Source organism: Salvelinus alpinus, chromosome 36 (genome assembly GCF_045679555.1).
Source record: "Salvelinus alpinus chromosome 36, SLU_Salpinus.1, whole genome shotgun sequence".
NCBI classification, from domain to species: domain Eukaryota; kingdom Metazoa; phylum Chordata; class Actinopteri; order Salmoniformes; family Salmonidae; genus Salvelinus; species Salvelinus alpinus.
The window spans coordinates 13566770-13589691 of record NC_092121.1 but is presented as its reverse complement, the minus strand read 5'-3'; the positions used below and the strand labels follow the sequence as shown (position 1 = coordinate 13589691).

Genomic DNA, 22922 nt, shown 5'->3' with positions numbered 1-22922 from the left:
TCAAATTACAGCCAGACTGGGGCGTGAAAGCATGAGCATGTCACTGAAGTGGGCTGTCATTAAGAAATAGTCCGTATGTGACCTTCTTCAACAGCAGATGGAGACAAATAGCAGTAAGTACACAGTTCATTTTACAGGACTATCTCTCGATATAAAACAACATTATTATGTAGTATTGGTTGTGGCCAATAACTCCCATCATTATCCACCCCCATAGACTCATGATTGTAGGCCTAAATGCTTGGGAAATTCATGTTTATATAAGGTACCCCGTCTGCTTCAATACAAGTAGTTAATTCAATGAAGGTAGTTCATACTTTAAAGTGTTGGCTGCGGTTACCATTATGTTTTTGGCTTAATAGTCTTGTTCACCAGTTAAGAAGAAGCCTGGCATATAGTTTAGCCTACTGTATCCTAACTAAGGTTGCAAAGGGTCGTAAACCTTCTGGTAAATTTCAGAAATTTTCCATGGGAAGTTACGCCCGGGAATTTAGCTTAAATTCATCAAAAAAGTTAGCTTATAACAGTGAACCTTTTTTGTGGAATACACGTAAGGCAATTCTAGGTCTTGTGGCATATTTTGGTTAAACTATCCCCAATTCAATGGAGTTGCAACCCTCTGCATGCACAGTGCATTCTTCCATCACATATACAGCTGATTCTTAAGATCTTGCACACTAATGAGATGCTATTGACCCCACACTACTACACTGTCTGAGCTAAGGACTACATGCTTTCTGGTAAGTTTTCATTACAATACTGGGTGGGGTGAATATATTTTATGACATACATGATTCTTTGTTAACTAGTAAGTAGTAGCCTACAGCAAAGTGTGTTTAAATCATGTTTAACATGTTAACAATTTTTGCTAGTTATTTTTTTCTTCCATGTGGGTTTTAGCTTGCTTGAGCCTGCTAACTGAGGAGTGTTAATTCACCTGTTTCCATACATGTTTCATTAAAAAAATGTATCTTAAAAAGGAGTTGTTTAATCTAACTGCTTTTCTAATCTTTACAGGAAAATGCCACGGGCACTATCTGATGTGTGGAGACATTTCACTGCAGCTAATGTAGAAGGAAAAGGTGTGTACATTTGCAAATACTGTGCCAAATCATATGTGAAGAATGCAACAAAGATGCAGAATCATCTAGCCAAGTGCATAAAGTTCCCTCAGCGCTCACAACAAGCAACCTTTGACAAAAGTCCCTCTACTTCTATTCGAGGTGAAAATGATGAATAGGACACCTTAACGATAGCAACGGCTCATTGTCCTCCTGGAATCAGAAGTTTTTTTGACTCAATGGAGGAACGTAGTCAGAGAAATGCTGATGAATGTCTTGCTCGAGCTGTGTATGTAACTGGTTCACCTCTGATGCTCACAAGTAATGTGTATTGGAAGAGATTTCTGAATGTTCTTTGCCCAGCATACACCCCTCCAACCAGACATGCTTTATCTACTCATTTGCTGGATGCAGAGTTCAACAGAGTTCAAGTGAAGGTCAAGCAAATCATAGAGAAAGCAGACTGTATTGCAATCATCTCTGATGGGCGGTCGAATGTTCTTGGGCAAGGAATAATTAACTACATCATCTCCACCCTTCAACCAGTATTCTACAATAGCACAGACACAAGGGACAACAGACACACCGGTCTCTACATTGCAGATGAGCTGAAGGCAGTCATCAATGACCTTAGACAACAGAAGGTATTTGCACTGGTGACAGACAATGCTGCAAACATGAAGGCTGCTTGTTCTAAAGTGGAGGAGTCCTACCTTCACATCACACCCATTGGCTGTGCTGCTCATGCATTGAATCTGTTTGTCAAGGACATCATGGCACTGAAAACAATGGATACACTCTACAAGAGAGCCAAGGAAATGGTTAGGTATGTGAAGGGTCATCAAGTTATAGCAGCAATCTACCTCACCAAGCAAAGTGAGACGAATAAGAGCACCACATTGAAGCTGCACAGCAACACCCGTTGGGGTGGTGTTGTCATCATGTTTGACAGTCTCCTGGAGGGGAAGGAGTCTCCAAGAAATGGCCATATCACAGTCTGCCGATACGGACAGCCCCATCAAAAGTTGGGTTGCACATTTTGGGAAATATTCAGAGGTGGAAACTTCCGTGGGAATTAACGGGAATGTATGGAAATTAACGGAAATTTATGCAAATTAATATTAATACCATTTAAATGTAGATGTTTTTTGCATTGGATATATTTACCATATCATATGGAGACAGAAACATAAACCTTTTACCTTGGTGATTAAATCCTTCTAATAGAAAAAAATATATATTGTTACGAATTGAACTTTCATTAAATGAGTTGACTCTGCACATGAGATGATTTCACTGAACAACAAAAGAAAGGGAATATTGAATGATCCCCAATGATCCATCGCATCTCCCAAAAACGTTTTCAACATTGATAGTCTAGAAACTAAAGCTTTGGTTGTCCTCTTAGTTCCAGTGAAGGGAAATCTAAATGCTACAGCATACAGTGATATTCTAGATGTTTCTGTGCTTCAAACTTTGTGGCAACAGTTTGGGGAAGGACCTTTCCTGTTTCAGCACGACTAAGCCGCCGTGCATAAAGCGAGGTCCATACAGAAATGGTTTGTCATGAACGGTGTGGAAGAACTTGACTGGCCTGCACAGAGCCCTGATCTCAACCCCATCAAACACCTTTAGGATGAATTGGAGTGCCGACTGCAAGCCAGGCCTAATCATCCAACATCAGTGCCCGACCTCACTAATGCTCTTGTGGCTGAATAGAAGCAAGTCCCCGCAGCAATGTTCCAACATCTAGTGGAAAGCCTTCCCAGAAGAGTGGAGGCTGTTATAGCAGCAAAGCGGGGAACAACTCCATATTAATGCCCATGATTTTGGAATAAGATGTTCGACGAGCAGGTGTCCACATAGGTGGTGTCCGCATTTTTTAAACTTTTTTGTTATATTTCTACACAAAACACATGGTTTGCAGAGTCCTGACAATGTTTAACCTTTTCTTTTTAGCTTCCAACTGTTTATGACACATAATGACAAGTGAGAGCTCATCATTTTCTTTCCATGTTTTGTGTAGTGCTTTGAACTACTCAGTATCTCCATCTCCCTGGTTCAACTCCTCATCCCTCTATATTTATCTCCTCCACCTCCCTGCCTACCCTACAATCCTCTTAAATATCTGAATCATCGTCAAAACTAATCACCACCCTCTTCTTGCTTGGCACCCCTCACCCTCCCTTCCTGGTCCCCTGCTCCTAAATTATTGTTCCTGTGTCCAGCAGTGTGATTATAATCCACTCCCTCTGTCTCTCCGTCTGTTGCAAGTCATTGCCCTCCATCATTCCCCTGTACCGAATGGAAAAACTTCTCCTGAGGATCTAAGTGCTAAGTCCTGAAGTAATAGCAGAGCAAAAACATGTCTGTACGTTTCAAAGGGACAATTGTGAGTGTATAGTTAGTTGTGTGTTCTAGTGTCTATATTGTCATATAGGCAGTATTCTTCAATGACATTACTTATTTGCCAAATATATTGCTCTGGTATTACTGAGTTATTACCTCATTATGTTTGTTGTAAAGATAGACATTGAGCATACAGTATATGACCTGTTCATAAACAACATTAGAGATAATATAAAGGTATATGAAAGGATCAACATTAGAGATAATATAAAGGTATATGAAAGGATCAACATTAGAGATAATATAAAGGTATATGAAAGGATTAACATTAGAGATAATATAAAGGTATATGAAAGTATCAACATTAGAGATAATATAAAGGTATATGAATGGATCAACATTAGAGATAATATAAAGGTATATGAAAGGATCAACATTAGAGATAATATAAAGGTATATGAAAGTATCAACATTAGAGATAATATAAAGGTATATGAAGGGATTAACATTAGAGATAATATAAAGGTATATGAAAGGATCAACATTAGAGATAATATAAAGGTATATGAAAGTATCAACATTAGAGATAATATAAAGGTATATCTAATGCTAATCTAAAATAAAAAGGAAAACCACTTTAAATTGATTTAGATGTGACTTTTTTCACCATTATACACCTGTCATGGTCTCTGGCTGCCAGGAGGACAGTATAAAGGGTCAGACAGACAGGCTACAGAAGAATCTGAGTAGAAGATGACCATAAGATGACTCCTCTGTGTGTGTATTATTAGCCAGTAATCAGCCCTGGTGTCAGATTAGTCCCCATAACCTTTTGATAGGCACACCTTCCTTCATTGCACTGTATAGGTCAGCTGAGTCAGTGGCCAGCTACATATCATGAGGAATATTTTGTATCTTAAGATCTGGATTTCATTAACACACCTCAAATGCTCATACTATATTACCTTTTCTCCAAGCTCCTTTCGCCCCTCAACATCCGTTCTCCATCTCTCCTCAGCCACTCGTCAGTCTCTTCTTGGTACCTATCTCAGTCCACCCCCTCACTACTCTTCTATGAGCCTGTCATATGGACAGATATACTCCCACCTTCCTATTGAGGAGGAGAGCGCATTGAAAAGAAGCCCCCTCTGCTCTATAATTTAGGAGCAGAGAAAAGGGAGAGCGAAGATTGTAAAAGGAAATGGTTTCCATAGAAACAATTGTGCTCCATCCATACCCAAGATCAGGAATACTGCACTGGCATACGTTTCTGGGTTGTTTCCATTTAGGTTAATTATCTGCTATTTATTTTCAATATTACAGCAACAACATGTCAAGTTATGATGAGAGTTCAGTGCAACTTCAGATTTCACACGGACCATTAGGTCATATCTATGAAGTTCAGACAAATCCCTTATACACTGTTCTCATAAATACCTGTTCTCATAAATAACGTGCAAAATCAAGAGAAAAAGAGAACAACTTTACAATCTTACACTTTATAAAGTGTCCTATTATGTAAAGGACTGAAGATTACCACACCAAGTGCACTAGGTCTGGCAGAGTGCCTTGGAAAACTGTGGTTGGAGACTAACATGCATTGACAGTGAGACTGACTGCACTGGCAGAGATAGTGGGCTGGAAACCAGCCTGAGAGCCACTGTGAGTGGGTAAAGATTTCAAGGAACTGAAATGATGGTTTATTCTATACAGAGTTCAGTACGCAAAATTCAGTCCAAGTGACTTGGTAGTGTATTAACAAGGTTATAACAACTTTAATACCCATTCTTACAACTACTTCATGTTCATCTCACCACAATTATTTCAATGAGACATAGATTTGAGATGCAGTCAACCAGTAAAATGAGAAGGGGGCGCATCATTTAACGCCTACACACACACATAAAGACGTGAGGGAGACATAATCAAACTGACAAGCACCCCCTCGAACCCACACACTTTGCACAGAGTAAATTGACACAGCATTTGGAGACTCCAGTGCACGAGTCTGTGGAGGAGAGCGCGCACCGACCGGATTACAGGAGACAGTTAGAAGGTAGCAGAGGACAACAAAGGATTAAAAAACAAAAGGGGGAAAAAAACAATAAAGATATGCAAAAATGTGTGATTACTGTTAATGGAATAAGAGAGTGGAAACAGAACAGGATAGAACTATTGCCGAAAGGCAAGGCGTACAACAGAGACTCCTGGGGTTACACTTCATTCCAAAGAGTGCGGGGAATATTCAGAATTGAGGTTATAATTCAGAAGTGGATCTAAACAAGAAGCAAGCTGCACAACAAAATAACTTGTTGTTTTTAAGGTAAGCCTGGCCTATTTATCAATTATCCTAAATCATAACCTAAAATGCGTAAAGGTCCCCAGTGTCCAATACACATTAGAATGTCAAGACGTTTGTGGTGGGAAACAGGATTCACAGACTTCAACACAAGTGAAAATGCATTACCGTTCATTTTCACAGTCTTTAAAAATGTATTTTCAAAAAGATCATCTACAAATAATGAAGGCTTGTTCTGAAACCAGTGAGAATCTAATGCCTCTTCTAATTCATGGTTACTGGAACAGCTGTCCTGTCTCACCTGGTATGCTACTATTGATAAGATGCGTAACCTTGGTTTAACTGAGATTTTTTATTTTTATAACTGGGTTAATAATTATCAAAGATACATTTAAACTGGTCAGAGCAATACTTGAATTTATAATAGTGAACTTGGTTATTTGGATATCTCCTACTAAGAATTTGACAATAATATCTGCTCAAGACATTTGCACGAGACACTTATACACTACCATTCCCCATTAAAGTTTGTCCTTCCATCAATCTAGAGCTCAATGAGGCACTGCGTCACCCAGTCCATAATCATACACGTCAAGGAAACTGCTGTGTAGGGATAGAGCAAACAGGTTCTTTATTATACAGTTCAATCTTATTTCAGCTCTAGGGCATCCAGGAATCGGTCATAGTCACCTGCTGTTACGACAGTAAAACCTGCTCCTCTGTAGGCTCATTTAGTCTGTGTTTGAGGTAATCGCAATGTTTTGTTCACAAATTGAGAGTGAATTAACCCGGGGTTTACAGACCCATACACAATAATGGATGACATCCAAATGTCAAAGTTACAGAAAATGTGTACAGAGGAAAATGTCGATAAAGGATGGATCTGTAGAGTAGCCTACAGCACACCAGAGCAATAAACAGGAGACGGGGACAGGGAGGGATATATAAATAAACACAGGGAGCAGAAGCTCATGAAAATTAGAGGAAAGTTGATGTTGTAATGAAACGGATAATCCTACAGTTAACTCTGTGTGGCCAGGCGATCCTTACTGGTAAAACCCGGTTGTGATTCTGCATCTGTGTTCTAAAAACTGTGATTTAGCAACGATGAAACAAGTTATTATCTTTTTCCAAGTACAAAGCCAACACCACCTACCGTTTCCCATATAATTAGAATTTTCAGCACGTTTCTAAAACAACATTTATACAGGTTCAAATAATAGTACAATAGAAGTAGTAATAAAATGAACAAAGCAGAGAATTCACCCCATTTAGCTGCAAAAAGAATGACTTTGATCTACTTTGCCCTTCATTATGTAACACTTTCCTTGTTTAAACACACAGCCCTCATTTGAAGCCATGCATGCAATGGTTGTGCTGACTGGGGTTGATCAATCACTACTTAGTAGGGGGCTGTTGTTGACTGACCCTAATTAGGGTACTCTACCCTAGCTGTAAACAGACAGAGAAGGTTCCAGATCGTTCAACATGATTGACACGCAGGGAGACAGGAATTGATCTGTTACAAATAAAGGGTGATGGGAATTCCTAGACTGTCCGATGTCATTTGGTCATGTTTCTTTGACACAGTGGCTCATGGAAGACAAAAATGTTTTAATTTGTTCCACTTGTTGAGTTGTTAAAATGATATCAGTAAACCTTCTTAGTGAAATCTCTGAGCCCAGAGTGGATTGATCAACTGAATTTCTGGCTTGTTCGTGGAACTGACAAGATTAAAATAGTTTATTATGATCATAATCTAATTTGACCAGACAAAGTTTTGCATCTGAATGGATTCAGGAAGTGTACCAAAGCCAGAGAAAATAAAGGTCAACATAGACAAATTCATTCCCTCTGTACCGCCAATATTAAGTACTGCTGTAACAGGCTCTTATTAGCCACTTCATGTTTTATAATTCAATTATACAATCCCAAACCCTGCGTCTGGTATTAGAATAGCATTTTTTATTTTCACTTAGGATGGGGTATGGGCTTTAACTGTAGCGTTTGAGAAAACAAGGAACTTGTGGTTGGGTCCACCTTTATTCTTCTCTTTTTTTATTCGTTTCCTTGTAGGCCTACATCCCATTGGTTTCTCATCAACAAATACAAAAAAAATTCATAATGACAACAAGAAACACATCGCAACCGAACCCTACCCATTTTGAACAGCCATCGACAGGCTCATACGCATACTGTTCCTTTTTATACATCTCAGAGAGGACTGCTTGGGCCCAGCTTGTGTATTATCTTCCTATGTGTTTGAGATATGTCTCGATGTGCAGTAGGGACCCATATGCCAAATGGTATGTAATCCTGCTCCAGTGATTAACCTGGGACAAGTATGACGTGGTTTAGGAGATGTCCTAAAGACGTCATCCTTCCACAACACTGTCCGCCACCAGCACCGTCTCCCTCCTTTTCTTCTCTCTCTGTGAGGGATTAGTGGGAAATCTGAACCAGGTCACCCTACTTAGATCTGCCTTTCATATCACTTCTTTGAAACTAGAGATTAGGAGACTATTCATCTGCAATTTAAGAGATTATGGGTTAAGAATGGCCTTGCCAGACAAGTACACATAAAGACACAGTAAAGGAAGCCTCCCCTCCCCAGCCAACACACACACACGCACACACGCACGCACGCGCACGCACGCACGCACGCACGCACGCACGCACGCACACACACACACACACACACACACACACACACACACACACACACACACACACACACACACACACACACACACACACACACACACACACACACCTCCTGCTCAAGGGGGATTAAGTATCTGTATCTGTGTTGTGTAACAAAGATTCTTATTCAGGCGTTCTCTTCCCAAAGTTCAGTCTTTCTATGCACTCATCATCTCCCTACACTGTGATGATGAGGGACTGTTAGATGTCATTTTGTTAAACCTCTGTGAATCAGTTTAAGATGTGTTCTGTTTACTCTTGAATCTTCCCCTCTCCGTGACTCATCCTGAAGAGCTCTTACTAGTCCCCTCCACCATGTCTCTAGTGGCTTTACCGACTCGCTCCATCCCCCTCACTTCACCACACAGTCACCTTCCAAATTCCACACTAAAGGCTTCCTATGGAAAACGCTCGCTGCCAGTCACCTGCAGCACTATATCTGTACCTGTCTCATTTCAACTCCTGTAACCAAAAAGTGATCAGCGTCATGATTACTCCGGCGTTGACGGATGTGATCTTCAGTGTAATCATGTCCTCAGTTGATGTTGTCCTCCTCAACCAGGAGTACCTGTGGGAGAAGACACAACGTAAGACTACTGGGAAGTGTGAAAAACATTGATAACGATCCTAACGATGTCACTGTATTGTAAATTCAGTCATAGAGAGAGAAAAATATATATATGTCAATGTTCTTGCAGACAATTCCATTGGCAACCATGTTTGGCTTTGTGGACTGTCACATACATCCTCACATCTGGCGGTTGATCTGTCAGGAAAACTGGCCCTGTCGTGCAAAGGTCTCAAATGATGTAGTTTCACAATGACACAAAACCAGAAAATAAAGCTACAACTACTACCTTGATCTTGGATTTCTAAGTGTTTTGGATTTCTTTACATAGTTGACAGAAACAACCCTGAGTGGTTTTCTAATATTGCGTGATGTTAGGAAATTTGGAGATCATGGTGGAACCAAGTTGTTTCGTTTCGTTGAAGTCTTTATTTAGCGCCAAAATGAAGTAATGGCAGGTGTATTTTCAGTTGTGACATTGGCCTCTATAAAGAGACAAATAACACAATCAACCACAGAGATGTATTACCTCAGGACTGAACTCCTACTTGAAGATATACAGTACCAGTCAAAAGTTTGGACACACCTACTCATTCAAGGGTTTTTCTTTATTTGTACAATTTTCTACATTGTAGAATAATAGTGAAGACATCAAAACTATGATATAACACATATGGAATCATATAGTAAGCACAAAAGTGTTAAACAAATCCAAATATATTTTATATTTGAGATTCTTCAAAGTAGCCACGCTTTGCCTTGATGACAGCTTTGCAGCCTGGCCTGCACCCTATTTCATTGTGGAGCTATAGGAGTTAGAGCCCTGTCTATGTTGGTAGATAAGATGAGAGCACCCCTCCAGCTAGGATGGAGTCCGTCACTCCTCAGCAGGCCAGGCTTGGTCCTGTTTGTGGGTGAGTCCCAGAAAGAGGGCCAATTATCTACAAATGCTATCTTTTGGGAGGGGCAGAAAACAGTTTACAACCAGCGATTGAGTTGTGAGACTCTGCTGTAGAGCTCATCACTCCCCCTAACTGGGAGGGGGCCAGAGACAATTACTCGATGCCGACACATCTTTCTAGCTGATTTACACGCTGAAGCTATGTTGCGCTTGGTGACCTCTGACTGTTTCATCCTAACATCGTTGTTGCCGACGTGGATAACAATATCTCTAAACTCTCTACACTCGCCAGTTTTAGCTTTAGCCAGCACCATCTTCAGATCAGCCTTAACGTCGGTAGACCTGCCCCCTGGTAAACAGTGTATGATCGCTGGATGATTCGTTTTAAGTCTAATACTGCGGGTAATGGAGTCGCAAATGACTAGGGTTTTCAATTTGTCAGAGCTAATGGTGGGAAGCTTCGGCGTCTCAGACCCCGTAACGGGAGGAGTAGAGACAAGAGAAGGCTTGGCCTCAGACTCCGACTCGCTGCTTAATGGGGAAAACCGGTTGAAAGTTTCTGTCGGCTGAATGAGCGACACCGGTTGAGCATTCCTACAGCATTCCTGTGCTATTTCTTTGTTTTGATGTCTTCTCTGTTATTCTACAATGTAGAAAATAGTAAAAATAAAGAAAACCCCTTGAATGAGTAGGTGTGTCCAAACTTTTGACTGGTACTGTATGTTTGTAACCCAAAAACCAGGTCACATCAAATCATAGTTCTCTCAATAAAATATGCTCACACTAAATCAGTTCTTAATGTTGAGGGATAGTCAAAATCTGTGCAAAATGATATGGTGATGCACAGGTACAGATGTAGGATCTTAATTGGATCGTTATTGTTTTGGCTGAGAATTTTCCTGAGAAGCAGGAAATGTAGATGAGCTTTGTGATTTCATACATTCACTGAAAACCTGCAGTTATATGAACAGTATTCCACTTTTCATGTAGTCTCATTTTGACCAGCTAATAGCCTAACCACCGATCAAGCAACATTATGGACTAAATGTTTGAATCATTTTGCTGTGACTATATAGGTCAAATTAAGATCCTACACCTGTACTGTGTAGGAATCTTGGCAAAATGGAAAATCTTTCTCCCTGTAGTGGTCTTCACCGGTGGATGCGTCCATGCACACATTGACAGTTGCCATGCCGATACCAAATCTTTCGCAGTAGACTACTTGCCAGGGCGGAGTCCAGCCTCCCACCCCACTTATAGACCTACTGACCACCTGATGATCACTGGTGCCATGGGAACAGCACGGGCCAACAGGTGAGGACACCATGCATGGAAGCTGTCATACCTGTGTCATACCCAGCGGTGTAAAGTACTTTTAAGTTAAAATTAAAGTACTACTTAAGTAATTTTGGGGATATTACTATTTATATTTTTACTTATATTTTTACTTTTACTTCACTACATTCCTAATGAAAATAATGTACTTTTTACTCTATACATTTTCCCTGACACGCAAAAGTACTCGTAACATTTTGAATACTTAGCAGGACAGGAATTCAGACACTTATCAAGAGAACATCGCTGGTCATCCTCTGCCTCTGATCTGGCGGACTCACTAAACACACATGCTTTGTTTGTAAATGATGTCTAAGTGTTGGAGTGTGCCCCTGGCTATCCGTAAATAAATAAAAACAAGAAAATTGTGCCGTCTGGTTTGCTTAATATAAGGAATTTGAAATGATTTATACTTTTACTTTTGATACTTAAGTATATTTTAGCAATTACATTTACCTTTGATACCTAAGTATATTTAAAACCAAATACTTTTAGACTTTTTCTCAAGTAGTATTTTACTGGGTGACTCACTTTTACTTGAGTCATTTTCTATTATTAAGGTATCTTGACTTTTACTCAAGTATGACAATTGGGTACTTTTTCCACCACTGGTCATACCTTATGTCCTCAAAGCCGACAATGCTTCTCATTATTTGTGTTATTACAGGGAAATGGACAACCTTAGCTCGCCAATGTACATAACATGAATATCAAATGAATGGAACCAAAATAGTGCAACCATTAAAAATTCAATAAGTATATGGTTGAATATAGTTTCCTGATCAATGGAGCACTATAAATTGGTCAATATAATGTCTGTATGTCCCAGTCAACATAGGCTGTCAAGAGACTTGGCTCATGCATAATCCCTAAACCCGTGATGACCGCAATCCCTCTCACATAGCTAAACACAACTCACCTTCCCAGGTTATCCTCTCCAAAGGAGAGAGACAGGTCAGTCTGATCAATATTAAGAGGTTACCAGAGGTAGGTCAAATGGTCTTGAGGAAAGTGAGAAAGCATCATTTCATGCTACCTTTGTAGTCAAGAAGGATACCCTTATAGGACTGTAATGCATTTCTCCTTCACAGCATATCCTTTCTAAGCGCGGTCTTAGTGCATGAGAGAATGTGAGTCATACATTATGTCTCTCACACTGTGCAGAGTTGGCAAGCTATGCATAGTCACTGTGTCCTGTAGGGCACACTGGTAAGAACAGATAGCCCAATGAGATTACAGACACTGTACTATAACCTCAACTCTTCCTGTTCTACACCCTCTCTCTTCCTGTTCTACACCCTCTCTCTTCCTGTTCTACACCCTCTCTCAAACCACTCTCACATCTCTTGCATCACTCTGGTCAATTGTCTTATTTGTCCATACTTTCCCCTTTTGTTAACCCAACAGGTACAGCTTCGCAGCAACAGATGAGGAGGGCCTGAAAATCTCCACACTTGGGCTCCACAACGGCCACAACTCGCCAAATAGCCGGTTCCACTCCCCTAGCGGCACATCCGGAGGAGATAGGATATCAGGAGCCACAGGTCGTAGGATGAACAATTACAACGGTAAGATCTCTACTACAGGTTCGAGCCAACTAAGAAGTCGCTTCGTCAAGAAAAATGGGCATTGCAATGTGGTATTCTCTAACATGGAGGAGAAATCACAACGCTACCTGGCCGACATCTTTACCACCTGCGTGGACATTCGCTGGAGATACTTACTACTCCTCTTCTGCTCGACCTTCCTGTCCTCCTGGATGTTTTTTGGAATAATCTTCTATTCAGTTTCCAGAGCCCATGGGGATTTTGATGAGCACTCTGGAATGAGTTCCTCTTCAGGATTGGAAGGGAATGGGCTTGGGGTTGGTGAAGTAGAAGGGGTGCAGAAAAAGTGGCAGCCATGCCTCCTTCATGTAGAGGGCTTCGTCGGAGCCTTCCTATTCTCTGTCGAGACCCAGACCACCATTGGTTATGGGTGGCGCTGTGTGACTGAGGAGTGCCCTGTGGCAGTGATCACAGTGGTGGTCCAGTCCATAGTGGGATGCATCATTGACTCCTTCATGCTTGGCACAATCATGGTCAAAATGGCACGCCCTAAGAAGAGGAACCAGACCCTGCTGTTCTCGAAAAACGCTGTGATTTCCCTGCGCGATGGCAAGCTATGCCTCATGTGGCGGGTGGGTAACCTGCGCAGGAGCCACATCGTGGAGGCCCATGTGCGGGCACAGCTCATTCGACCCTACGTCACGGCAGAGGGAGAGTTCATCCCTCTAGAGCAGAGAGATCTCAACGTAGGCTACGACGAAGGCATTGACCGACTCTTCCTGGTTTCTCCTCTGGTTATCGTCCATGAGATCGACGAGGACAGCCCCCTGTATACTGTGAGCCGGGCTGATCTGGAGTCTGATGACTTTGAGATCGTAGTGATCTTGGAGGGCATGGTGGAGGCCACCGCCATGACCACCCAGGCCCGCAGCTCCTATCTGGCCAAGGAGATCCTATGGGGGCATAGGTTTGAGCCTGTGATCTTTGAGGACCGAACCAAGTATCAGGTGGACTATGCTCGCTTCCACAAGACCTACGACGTGCCCTCCACACCCCACTGCAGCGCCAAGGAGCTCAGTGAGACGGCCAGCCGGCCTGCCTCATCCGCCTCCTCCCACTCAGTATTCCCAACCAGCCCCAGAATCACCCAGCACCTCGCAACCCCCCACTCCCCCAGCGCCTTCTGCTATGAGAATGAGGTAGCACTGAGCTGTGGAGAGGACGAGGATGAACTGGATAGGCAAAAGGGAAAAGACAGGGAGGAGGAAAGTAGGAATTCAGTTCCTGTAGACTTTCATAATTTGTTTCAGGACACAGCCACAATGACATCCGGCAGCAACGTGCTGTGCGTTTTGGACATGGACAATCAGATGGATTTTGACATTCTACAGACTACCATTACTCGTGATCCACTGACATACAAAAGTGAGTCAGGAATCTGAGGCAAAGGGATGGCACCCTCAGACCCTTCCCAAACCCTTCATTTATATAGACCTACCTGTAGGTCTTGAAGAGAGGTCTTCCTTTTGTATTTTGCACGTTTTGCTCTGGATTTAGTACTAGATCTACATCCCTTTCACCTTGCCAGCATTATTTTGTACTTTAACCTGAGCCCATGTTTTTGTTTGTGGAGAGAACCAAATGGGAGGCTGAGGTAGTGGTTCTACTCTGCACACCTCACCCAGATGTGTACCTCAGTTGGGCTGTGGGACAGTCACCTAGAGAGATAATTACATATGAGATTGTATGAACGCGCAACTTTTTAAAATGAGGTAATAGGAAAGGAACACCAAGAGATGGACAGTTCCAGCAGAGAGCTGAGGATGAGACAAATAATGACTTGTTGAGGCGTGTGTAGTGAAGGATAAACAGACATTTGACCAAAGGAGGACTTCTGCTTCAGAAACTGTCTCAGAAGGAAAGACACCCAGAATATTTGAGTGACATTCAAGTAGGTAGGTATGATGTTTATCTACACAGTCGTATTACGTCGTTTGTTTCATTTGGACATGATACATGATATTTTGATGTGTAATCAACCTCCAGTGTTCTGTAAAGATAAAATGACTGGTGATATGACATGTAATATGAATCATACTTGGGTTCAAACACTATATCAACTCTCGGTTCAGGTGTGCAATATAACAGACAGGATAGTTTGCTGCTTTCTACTATTTGCACTATTCTTCTTCAGTCAAGTTTTCCTTTGAGCCTCTTTTCTCCCTGATTTACTACTGTCCACACATTGTTTTCATAGTGTCTTTAGCATAGATCAATGAATCATTTATCGGTTGTTACTGTGCGTAATAACAACAATACAATGAACAACGCAATCATTGAATAATCATAGGTAAGGGACTTATTGTCTGAAATCCAGTTCTTCATTTGCTGGAGAAAAGAACTAGGTGTTTTCATTCTCCAGAATTAGGTCGTTTTTTCCTCACATTTTTATTAAAGGCCTGTTTTCGTGTTGCAAAATGAGCATGAATGTAACATAATGGAAAGTCCCTCTCTTCAGTGTATATCAGTAGAGAACGTATCATAAGTTACTTATCTGGTCTCTCGTGTCACCTTAAAGACATTTCCCGATAGATACCTTTGGGGGAATCATCTGAAAGCAGTTCTCTTTAGAACGTGAGATTTCATAAAGGTTGATTCTAGAGAGACTGAATATAGAAACATCTTTGTGTGTTCCAAAGTTTCTATATTTCATCTCTTTCCCACTAAGTCAAATATAAACAATGTTGTCTTGATTGTTGGCATATGGTTTGTGTATGAAATGACTCAAATGGTTTTTCTGACCCTTCTCCTGCACCGCAGCTCCTATTGTGTGTAGTTGTCTGAACGATGTGCATGTCCCTTGTCTGTTTCCTGCACTACACTGCAACTGTTTTTCTCTTCATCTTTATCCAACAACATTTGGTTCTTGAGTAACTTTTGACATTTTTACATCTGCAAAATTGTTTGTGAAGATTATATAAACTTGAATGTGTGTGTGTGTGTGAGAGAGAGAGAGAGAGCACTGGGCATTCAGTATGACAGTATGCTTTTCAAGTCAAAACTTGCACTTTTTCAAATAACCAGACCTTTGTGACAGTTGAGGCACATGGGAAACGTTGTCACCACAATGCAACTGCTACTTTATATTTTTTACAATGAACGTACTGTATTTGACGGGTTGTGTGTACATTTCGATATGCTAGCGGCAGCATGGAGTAAATGCTGAGAGATAACGGTGAGGAATCTTTATTACGCTACTATATCTGGTTTACAATGTGTGTTTGTAAAACAAACCAATTGTGTAACACTATTTCCTAAAATAATTGTGTTGATTTATCTCTGCCGCTCAGTCTTCCTGCTTGCACATCTCTGTTAACATGCCATGTGTGGAGAAACAGACACATTCCCTGACCAACACAAGCTTGAACAGCGAGTAAATCATAGAATGCACTTTATTCCTTGTGTATACCTTCTGATGTTGAAAATAAATATGTATAACGTATATTATTTGACTGTCTCTGTACATGTAGAATACGAACAGTATTTGTGCACTAACTAACAAACAGTTGAATCCAGATGAGGAAATCCGGGAAGTGAGGAGATCAGGATGGAGTTGTTGTTCCCATGCTGTGCCACTAGGTGTCTCTGAACACTATTCCATCAGCGAGGTCTCCAGCAGAGAATACTGAGGCAAACGTTCCCTCTAGTGGTGGATTTGTTCCAGTGTGTTCACCACCCAGCTCCCTAGATCAACTATCAGACCGAGGCAGTTATGTCTGATCACTCATGCTGTGTTAAGCGACTTACGGGACTCTTCAAAAGAATAATATGAACGAAAATTGAAAAGCATAAAATCGTAAAATACGTAGTGTATCAAGGGGATCTGAGGCCATTACTGATTACAAGGATTCTCTGGAGCAGGAAATCAAGGACAGGACAGAGTCCTCTCTGGTAGACATGGTCTGGTGGTATGGTGGGAAATGCTGTCCAGAAACAGTTACAGCCTCAACACAAGACAGAAGAAAAACTGAATGAATTGTCCAAAAGAAAAATGTTGTTCCTGTCCCAGAGTCTGGCAATAAGGTTACAGAGAGCTGTTACGGAACCTTCAGAGATACGCTCAGGTAGTACCCACCTGGTCTTGGTAGAACAGAGATACGCTCGGGTAGTACCCACCTGGTCTTGGTAGAACAGAGAGGGAATCTGAATAGGGGTCACAGAGGCCAAATAGTGGTGCAGACAAACCCAGGCACATTGCCAGGTTCTTTGAACCCTGCCTCACTGAACACACTGCATATCTGATATGACCTCCAAGTTAGATGTGTCTTAGCCAGAGCAGGTGTGCATAGTGACCTAATATAATTATAATATTACATGACATTTAGCAAACACTTTTATCCTAAGCGACTTAAAATCATGTGTGCATACATTTTCCGTATGTACAACTACATTTTACTTCCCTTATCCAAAGTCCCTTGTCCAAAGTCCCTGTCCCAGTCGTTGTATCAGCATGGACAGTTGTTTTATTTATGCATCTGCGTTTGAGTGTTCCTCTGTCTTAATGAGATCATTCCTCTCTCCCGATTTTAATTAAGTTAAAATCACCATCCTCTTCAGGCTAATGAGGCACTTCCCCTTTCAGCGTTTCCTTCATTAGTCCCCTCATCCCATGCTCTATCATCTTCTCTATCCCCATGCTCTATCCTCTTCTCTATCCTCTTCTCTATCCCCTGCTCTATCCTCTTCTCTATCATCTTCTCTATCCCCTGCTCTATCCCCTGCTCTATCCTCTTCTCTATCATCTTCTCTATCCCCTGCTCTATCCTCTTCTCTATCATCTTCTCTACCCCCTGCTCTATCCCCTGCTCTATCCTCTTCTCTATCCTCTTCTCTATCCCCTGCTCTATCCTCTTCTCTATCATCTTCTCTATCCCCTGCTCTATCCTCTTCTCTATCCCCTGCTCTATCCTCTTCTCTATCATCTTCTCTATCCCCTGCTCTATCCTCTTCTCTATCCCCTGCTCTATCCTCTTCTCTATCCCCTGCTCTATCCTCTTCTCTATCCCCTGCTCTATCATCTTCTCTATCATCTTCTCTATCCCCTGCTCTATCCTCTTCTCTATCCCCTGCTCTATCCTCTTCTCTATCCCCTGCTCTATCATCTTCTCTATCCCCTGCTCTATCCTCTTCTCTATCCCCTGCTCTATCCTCTTCTCTATCCCCTGCTCTATCATCTTCTCTATCCCCTGCTCTATCCTCTTCTCTATCATCTCTATCATCATCTCTATCATCTTCTCTATCCCCTTCTCTATCATCTTATATATCCTCTTCTCTATCATCTTCTCTATCATCTGCTCTATCCTCTGCTCTATCATCTGCTCTATCCTCTGCTCTTCTCATAATACACAGTCTATTTACAGTATCTATACAAATATGCACAATTTGGACCTCTTAACCTTTAGAGAAGTGGTCAGGCATTTTGCTCAGCAGATGAAAAGGTTCAGAGTGGGGAGGACTGGTTTGTAGCTTCAAGCCCTGAGGCAATACCACTTTATTAGTTAGAGAGTGTGTTCGCTGGGGTGGTAAAAGAGAGAGGGGTGGGCTACATGCTGACTATTAGAGTGGTTTGGGGCTCATACCAACTCTATTGTGCATTGTCTCCAAATGGAAAAACTTGGACTCAACAGTGACCCATTGTGTGGCCTTAACTCTCCATTACTATGCTAATTATGTGATGTGTCTGCCTTCATCATTCCCTTCCCCTCCTTTCTCATTCTCCAGCTCTCCTTCCTGACCGTCCTCATCTCTCCTTCCTGACCGTCCTCATCTCTCCTTCCTGACCGTCCTCATCTCTCCTTCCTGACCGTCCTCATCTCTCCTTCCTGACCGTCCTCATCTCTCCTTCCTGACCGTCCTCATCTCTCCTTCCTGACCGTCCTCATCTCTCCTTCCTGATCGTCCTCATCTCTCCTTCCTGACCGTCCTCATCTCTCCTTCCTGACCGTCCTCATCTCTCCTTCCTGATCTCTTCTTCCTCTAACCTCCTTCATCCCTCACCCATCACCATGTGACGTATTTTCATGACCCTATTCAAGCGCTTCCTGCTGTCCCTCTTTCTTTATGTAACAGTATAACTTTAGTACCGTCCCCTCGCCCTGACACGGGCGCGAACCAGGGACCCTCTGCACACATCGACAACAGTCACCCACGAAGCGTCGTTACCCATCGCTCCACAAAAGCCGCGGCCCTTGCAGAGCAAGGGGCAACACTACTAATACGTTTCAGAGCAAGTGACGTAACTGATTGAAACGCTACTAGCGCGTACCCGCTAACTAGCTAGCCATTTCACATCCGTTACACTCACCCCCCTTTCAACCTCCTCCTTTTCCGCAGCAACCAGTGATCCGGGTCAACAGCATCAATGTAACAGTATAACTTTAGTACCGTCCCCTCGCCCTGACACGGGCGCGAACCAGGGACCCTCTGCACACATCGACAACAGTCACCCACGAAGCGTCGTTACCCATCGCTCCACAAAAGCCGCGGCCCTTGCAGAGCAAGGGGCAACACTACTAATACGTTTCAGAGCAAGTGACGTAACTGATTGAAACGCTACTAGCGCGTACCCGCTAACTAGCTAGCCATTTCACATCCGTTACACTTACTTCTTTTGTTCTGTCTTCTCTCCTCTCTCTGTAAGAGTATTTTTGCCTTTCTTCAGTCAGTATTTACATTGTATTTTCAAACACATTAGAACTTTTAATCCGTCCGTTTATCTCACTCTTGCATCATTCACTTTTCATATTCCTTCCTCCTCTCTCCCATACATTGTCTTAAAATGTCAAACTTAATAAAATGTATGTCCAGGCATGCCTTTCACTAACAACTATTTCGGCACATTTCCCATCTGTCTCAATCTTGCTATCCTCTTTCACTTGCCTCGTCCTTTCAGCTGAGGTGCTCGGTTAGAGGTGTAAGGTTACAGATTCCCAAAAGAATTCCTCCCAGGGGAACTAGCTTCTTCCCCGATGAAAAACGACAACTCTAAAGCTTCTCTTTTTCTTATTACTCAGTCACTAATACACTGCTACTGAAGCTGCTGTTACAAAACATATTTCAAATAAAAAGCATGAGCTGGCTTGCACCCAGAGAAAATGGTTTAGTGTAGCGGTGCTGATTAACGGAGAATAAACTGGAAGCTACAAAAACAAAGGGAGTCGCACATTCCATATATATAACCTCCCAGTCATTTATTAGGTAAAAAACCATCACTGATAGCGAAACGTTGGTGGTTTCTTACCCAGAGAATTACTGGGAGGTACATAACATATTTCCACCAACTGATGTGACTTGGTGTGAAATCTAACCTATCCCCACTGTGTTTCCTGCTCTAACACAATGTCACAGCCAGCTGGCAACCAATAAATCCCTCATCTGTTTTCTCCATGATTCAACAAGCGCGTCCAAATGATCCAAGAGACGGAGTAGAATAATAACCCCTCTCTGGTACATAATGACCAGGATGCACTGCATTAAATGGGCTTCGTACAAACTGGGTTTTTATTACAATGGGATTTCAATGTCATAACACATTTGTTCGCGTTACATAGAGGTGTTACATGTTTCTGTCCCCAGTCTGCATACAGAACAACGTCACATGTGAAGACAGCCTGTGGTATAAACGTTACTACCCCAAGCCCCAGTCTGCATACAGAACAACGTCACATGTGAAGACAGCCTGTGGTATAAACGTTACTACCCCAAGCCCCAGTCTGCATACAGAACAACGTCACATGTGAAGACAGCCTGTGGTATAAACGTTACTACCCCAAGCCCCAGTCTGCATACAGAACAACGTCACATGTGAAGACAGCCTGTGGTATAAACGTTACTAAGGGAATCCATCTAATAGTGATTGATGATGAACACATACGACCTGCTGAGGCAGCACATTTCTCCCTTTCCCTTGTACAAGGAGTTCATTCTTGTGTCCAGCATGCGTTCATCGAAATGGATTCACACTGATGCTATTTGACTCCGGCTCCTGTCTGTTGACATGTAATGGGATTACATCCAGTGTGTCAGTAACGGAAGTTAAACTGATGAGACCTCAATCACACATGACTTCATCAATTAACACAACTAATCACCTGGGAAACTGATTGTTGCTGTCTGTCAGCTGCTGTTTCAGTAGATCATCTGTATCTAGGTTACGTCTTATGGACACACGGTTTGGAGGGAGTCTAAGACTATGTCTGTCTGTGTCTGTGAGTATGTAGCTCTGCTGTGTGTGTGTGGTTGGGTATGTGTGTGTGTGTGTGTGTGTGTGTGTGTGTGTGTGTGTGTGTGTGTGTGTGTGTGTGTGTGTGTGTGTGTGTGTGTGTGTGTGTGTGTGTGTGTGTGTTTCGTGTTTGAACCCTAGCTCACATGGGCAGAGTGAGGGAGGGCCGCAGGGTGAGGAGGCGATGGGAGAGGAGGCTGCTCCCCATCTCCCTCTCCTCTTTCATCTCTTTCTCCCGGCCTCCAACAACGAAGTCTTTCATTCGGGCATCTCTATGGCCGCCCTCAGACCCCCCCGAGGCCCCCACCCTTTCACGCTGCTTAATTCAATGTTCCGAGAAAAACTCATGATTGGAAAGTGACTCTGTTTTTTCTGTATCCACCCCACCACCCTCATCTCCCTGCTCTTCTACTTTCTGTGTTTTCCCCATCAAAACAACATCTGCCCTGATGCACAGGAAGGAATGGGACACATCATCACTGGTGGCAACAGTATTGTGATGTGGTCAGAGTGTGTGAGAGCATGGAGTCAATGACACAACGGTTAAGAATAGGCAGCCAAAACACAGGTCAGATATGTGTCTGAGGAGGAGGAGAGGGCAGAAGGGGAGGGAGAGAGGGCAGAAGAGGAGGGTGAGGGGGGAGAGGGCAGAAGGGGAAGTGAGGGAGAGGGAGAGAGGGCAGAAGAGGAGGGTGAGGGAGAGAGGGCAGAAGGGGAGGGTGAGGGGGAGGTAGAGTGACATGCCGGGTGATTGATCAAAGGGATGGATAAAGACGACTCAAAACGACAGATGAAGAGGGAAGGGGAGGGTGAGGGAGAGAATGGCATCTTCACTACCTGAGAGTCTTCCAACAAATCACGCAGTAGACCCGAGACCACTGCTGCTGGCACCACAGGCGATGCATGATCACATGAGCAAATAACCTGGCTTCTGTCTGTGGGTTCTACACGGGATACACATCAACACTCTTTGCAATAATTTTTATGGTATAATAACACATAACTTAAGACTGAAGAACACCGATGATTAAGTGTGGGGGGGGGGGGGGCTTTCCTCGTCCACCTCATGCACCATCCTCTGGGTTTCTTTCAGCGATGAAGCCCAAATAGATTTCTAACTACACATGTAGTACGACCAAATAAGAGCTAAACAAGAACTTCAAGAGAAAACAGACCCAGCCAATCGCTCCGGCTGACCAAGATGAACCTGCAGTCGTGGTGCCTGGGTGAAATCACTGGGGAAGGACTAAGCTAAATATCATGTGACTGTCCATGGTACTGATTTCTGTGTGTGCGCTGAAGGACAGAAAAGACATGTTGACTCACCCTACTTGTTGAGAAACGCCAATGCCATCCTCCTCTCTTTCATGTTGCCGAAACAATCTATGACTCTGTCATACAGTACACGCTTACATTTTTTGTTGTCCTAGGCTACCTGGCTAAAATGCTTGCTCGCTAGCCCAACCTCTTTTCGTTAGCTAGTTAACATTAACCTACTACATCTAGCTACATATTGAACTTCCATCCTCTCAGGGGCACAATGTATGAATTTATGGTTGGATCAGAATCTCCATTATAACCATTGGCCAGGAAGGAGAATGAAGTAAAACCACAAGTCCAAATCACTATCCTTGTCCATTGCTAATTTAGGAAAGGGCCAATTTTAGCTAGCTAGCCACCGCAGGACATCAACACAAGGAGATGCAACAATAAAAATAAAATTCTGTCAATGACGTTTGACTTGATGTGATGTGATTGGTGTGAAGCCAAATCCAAACTGGCTTCCCTTGACACTTTTTTTTGGTGCGCCAGGACCATTCACAGTTGAGCTCACTCAGTTTAACTCAACGCTGATTGGCTATTATTGTATATTTTTTT

At 42.6% G+C, this 22922-nt stretch overlaps 2 protein-coding genes across 3 annotated transcripts; one reads left to right on the top strand and one right to left on the bottom strand.

Moving 5' to 3' along the window:
• The first annotated feature begins 5374 nt into the window (after positions 1-5374).
• Positions 5375-16265, top strand: LOC139565178 (inward rectifier potassium channel 4-like). 2 transcript variants are annotated; one of them, XM_071385323.1, is made up of 3 exons: positions 5375-5733; positions 11027-11195; positions 12624-16265. In XM_071385323.1, exons 2-3 carry the CDS (start codon positions 11158-11160, stop codon positions 14203-14205), a joined length of 1620 nt encoding a protein of 539 aa, XP_071241424.1. In that variant the 5' UTR covers positions 5375-5733; positions 11027-11157; the 3' UTR covers positions 14206-16265. The 2 variants fall into 2 exon arrangements, with proteins under 2 accessions (XP_071241424.1, XP_071241425.1); XM_071385324.1 differs by lacking the exon at positions 11027-11195.
• Positions 16266-17376: 1111 nt separating this feature from the next.
• LOC139564850 (S-antigen protein-like) lies at positions 17377-18138 on the bottom strand. Its single transcript, XM_071384692.1, has one exon. The coding sequence runs from the start codon at positions 18136-18138 to the stop codon at positions 17377-17379; it is 762 nt and encodes a 253-aa protein (XP_071240793.1).
• Positions 18139-22922: the final 4784 nt, after the last annotated feature.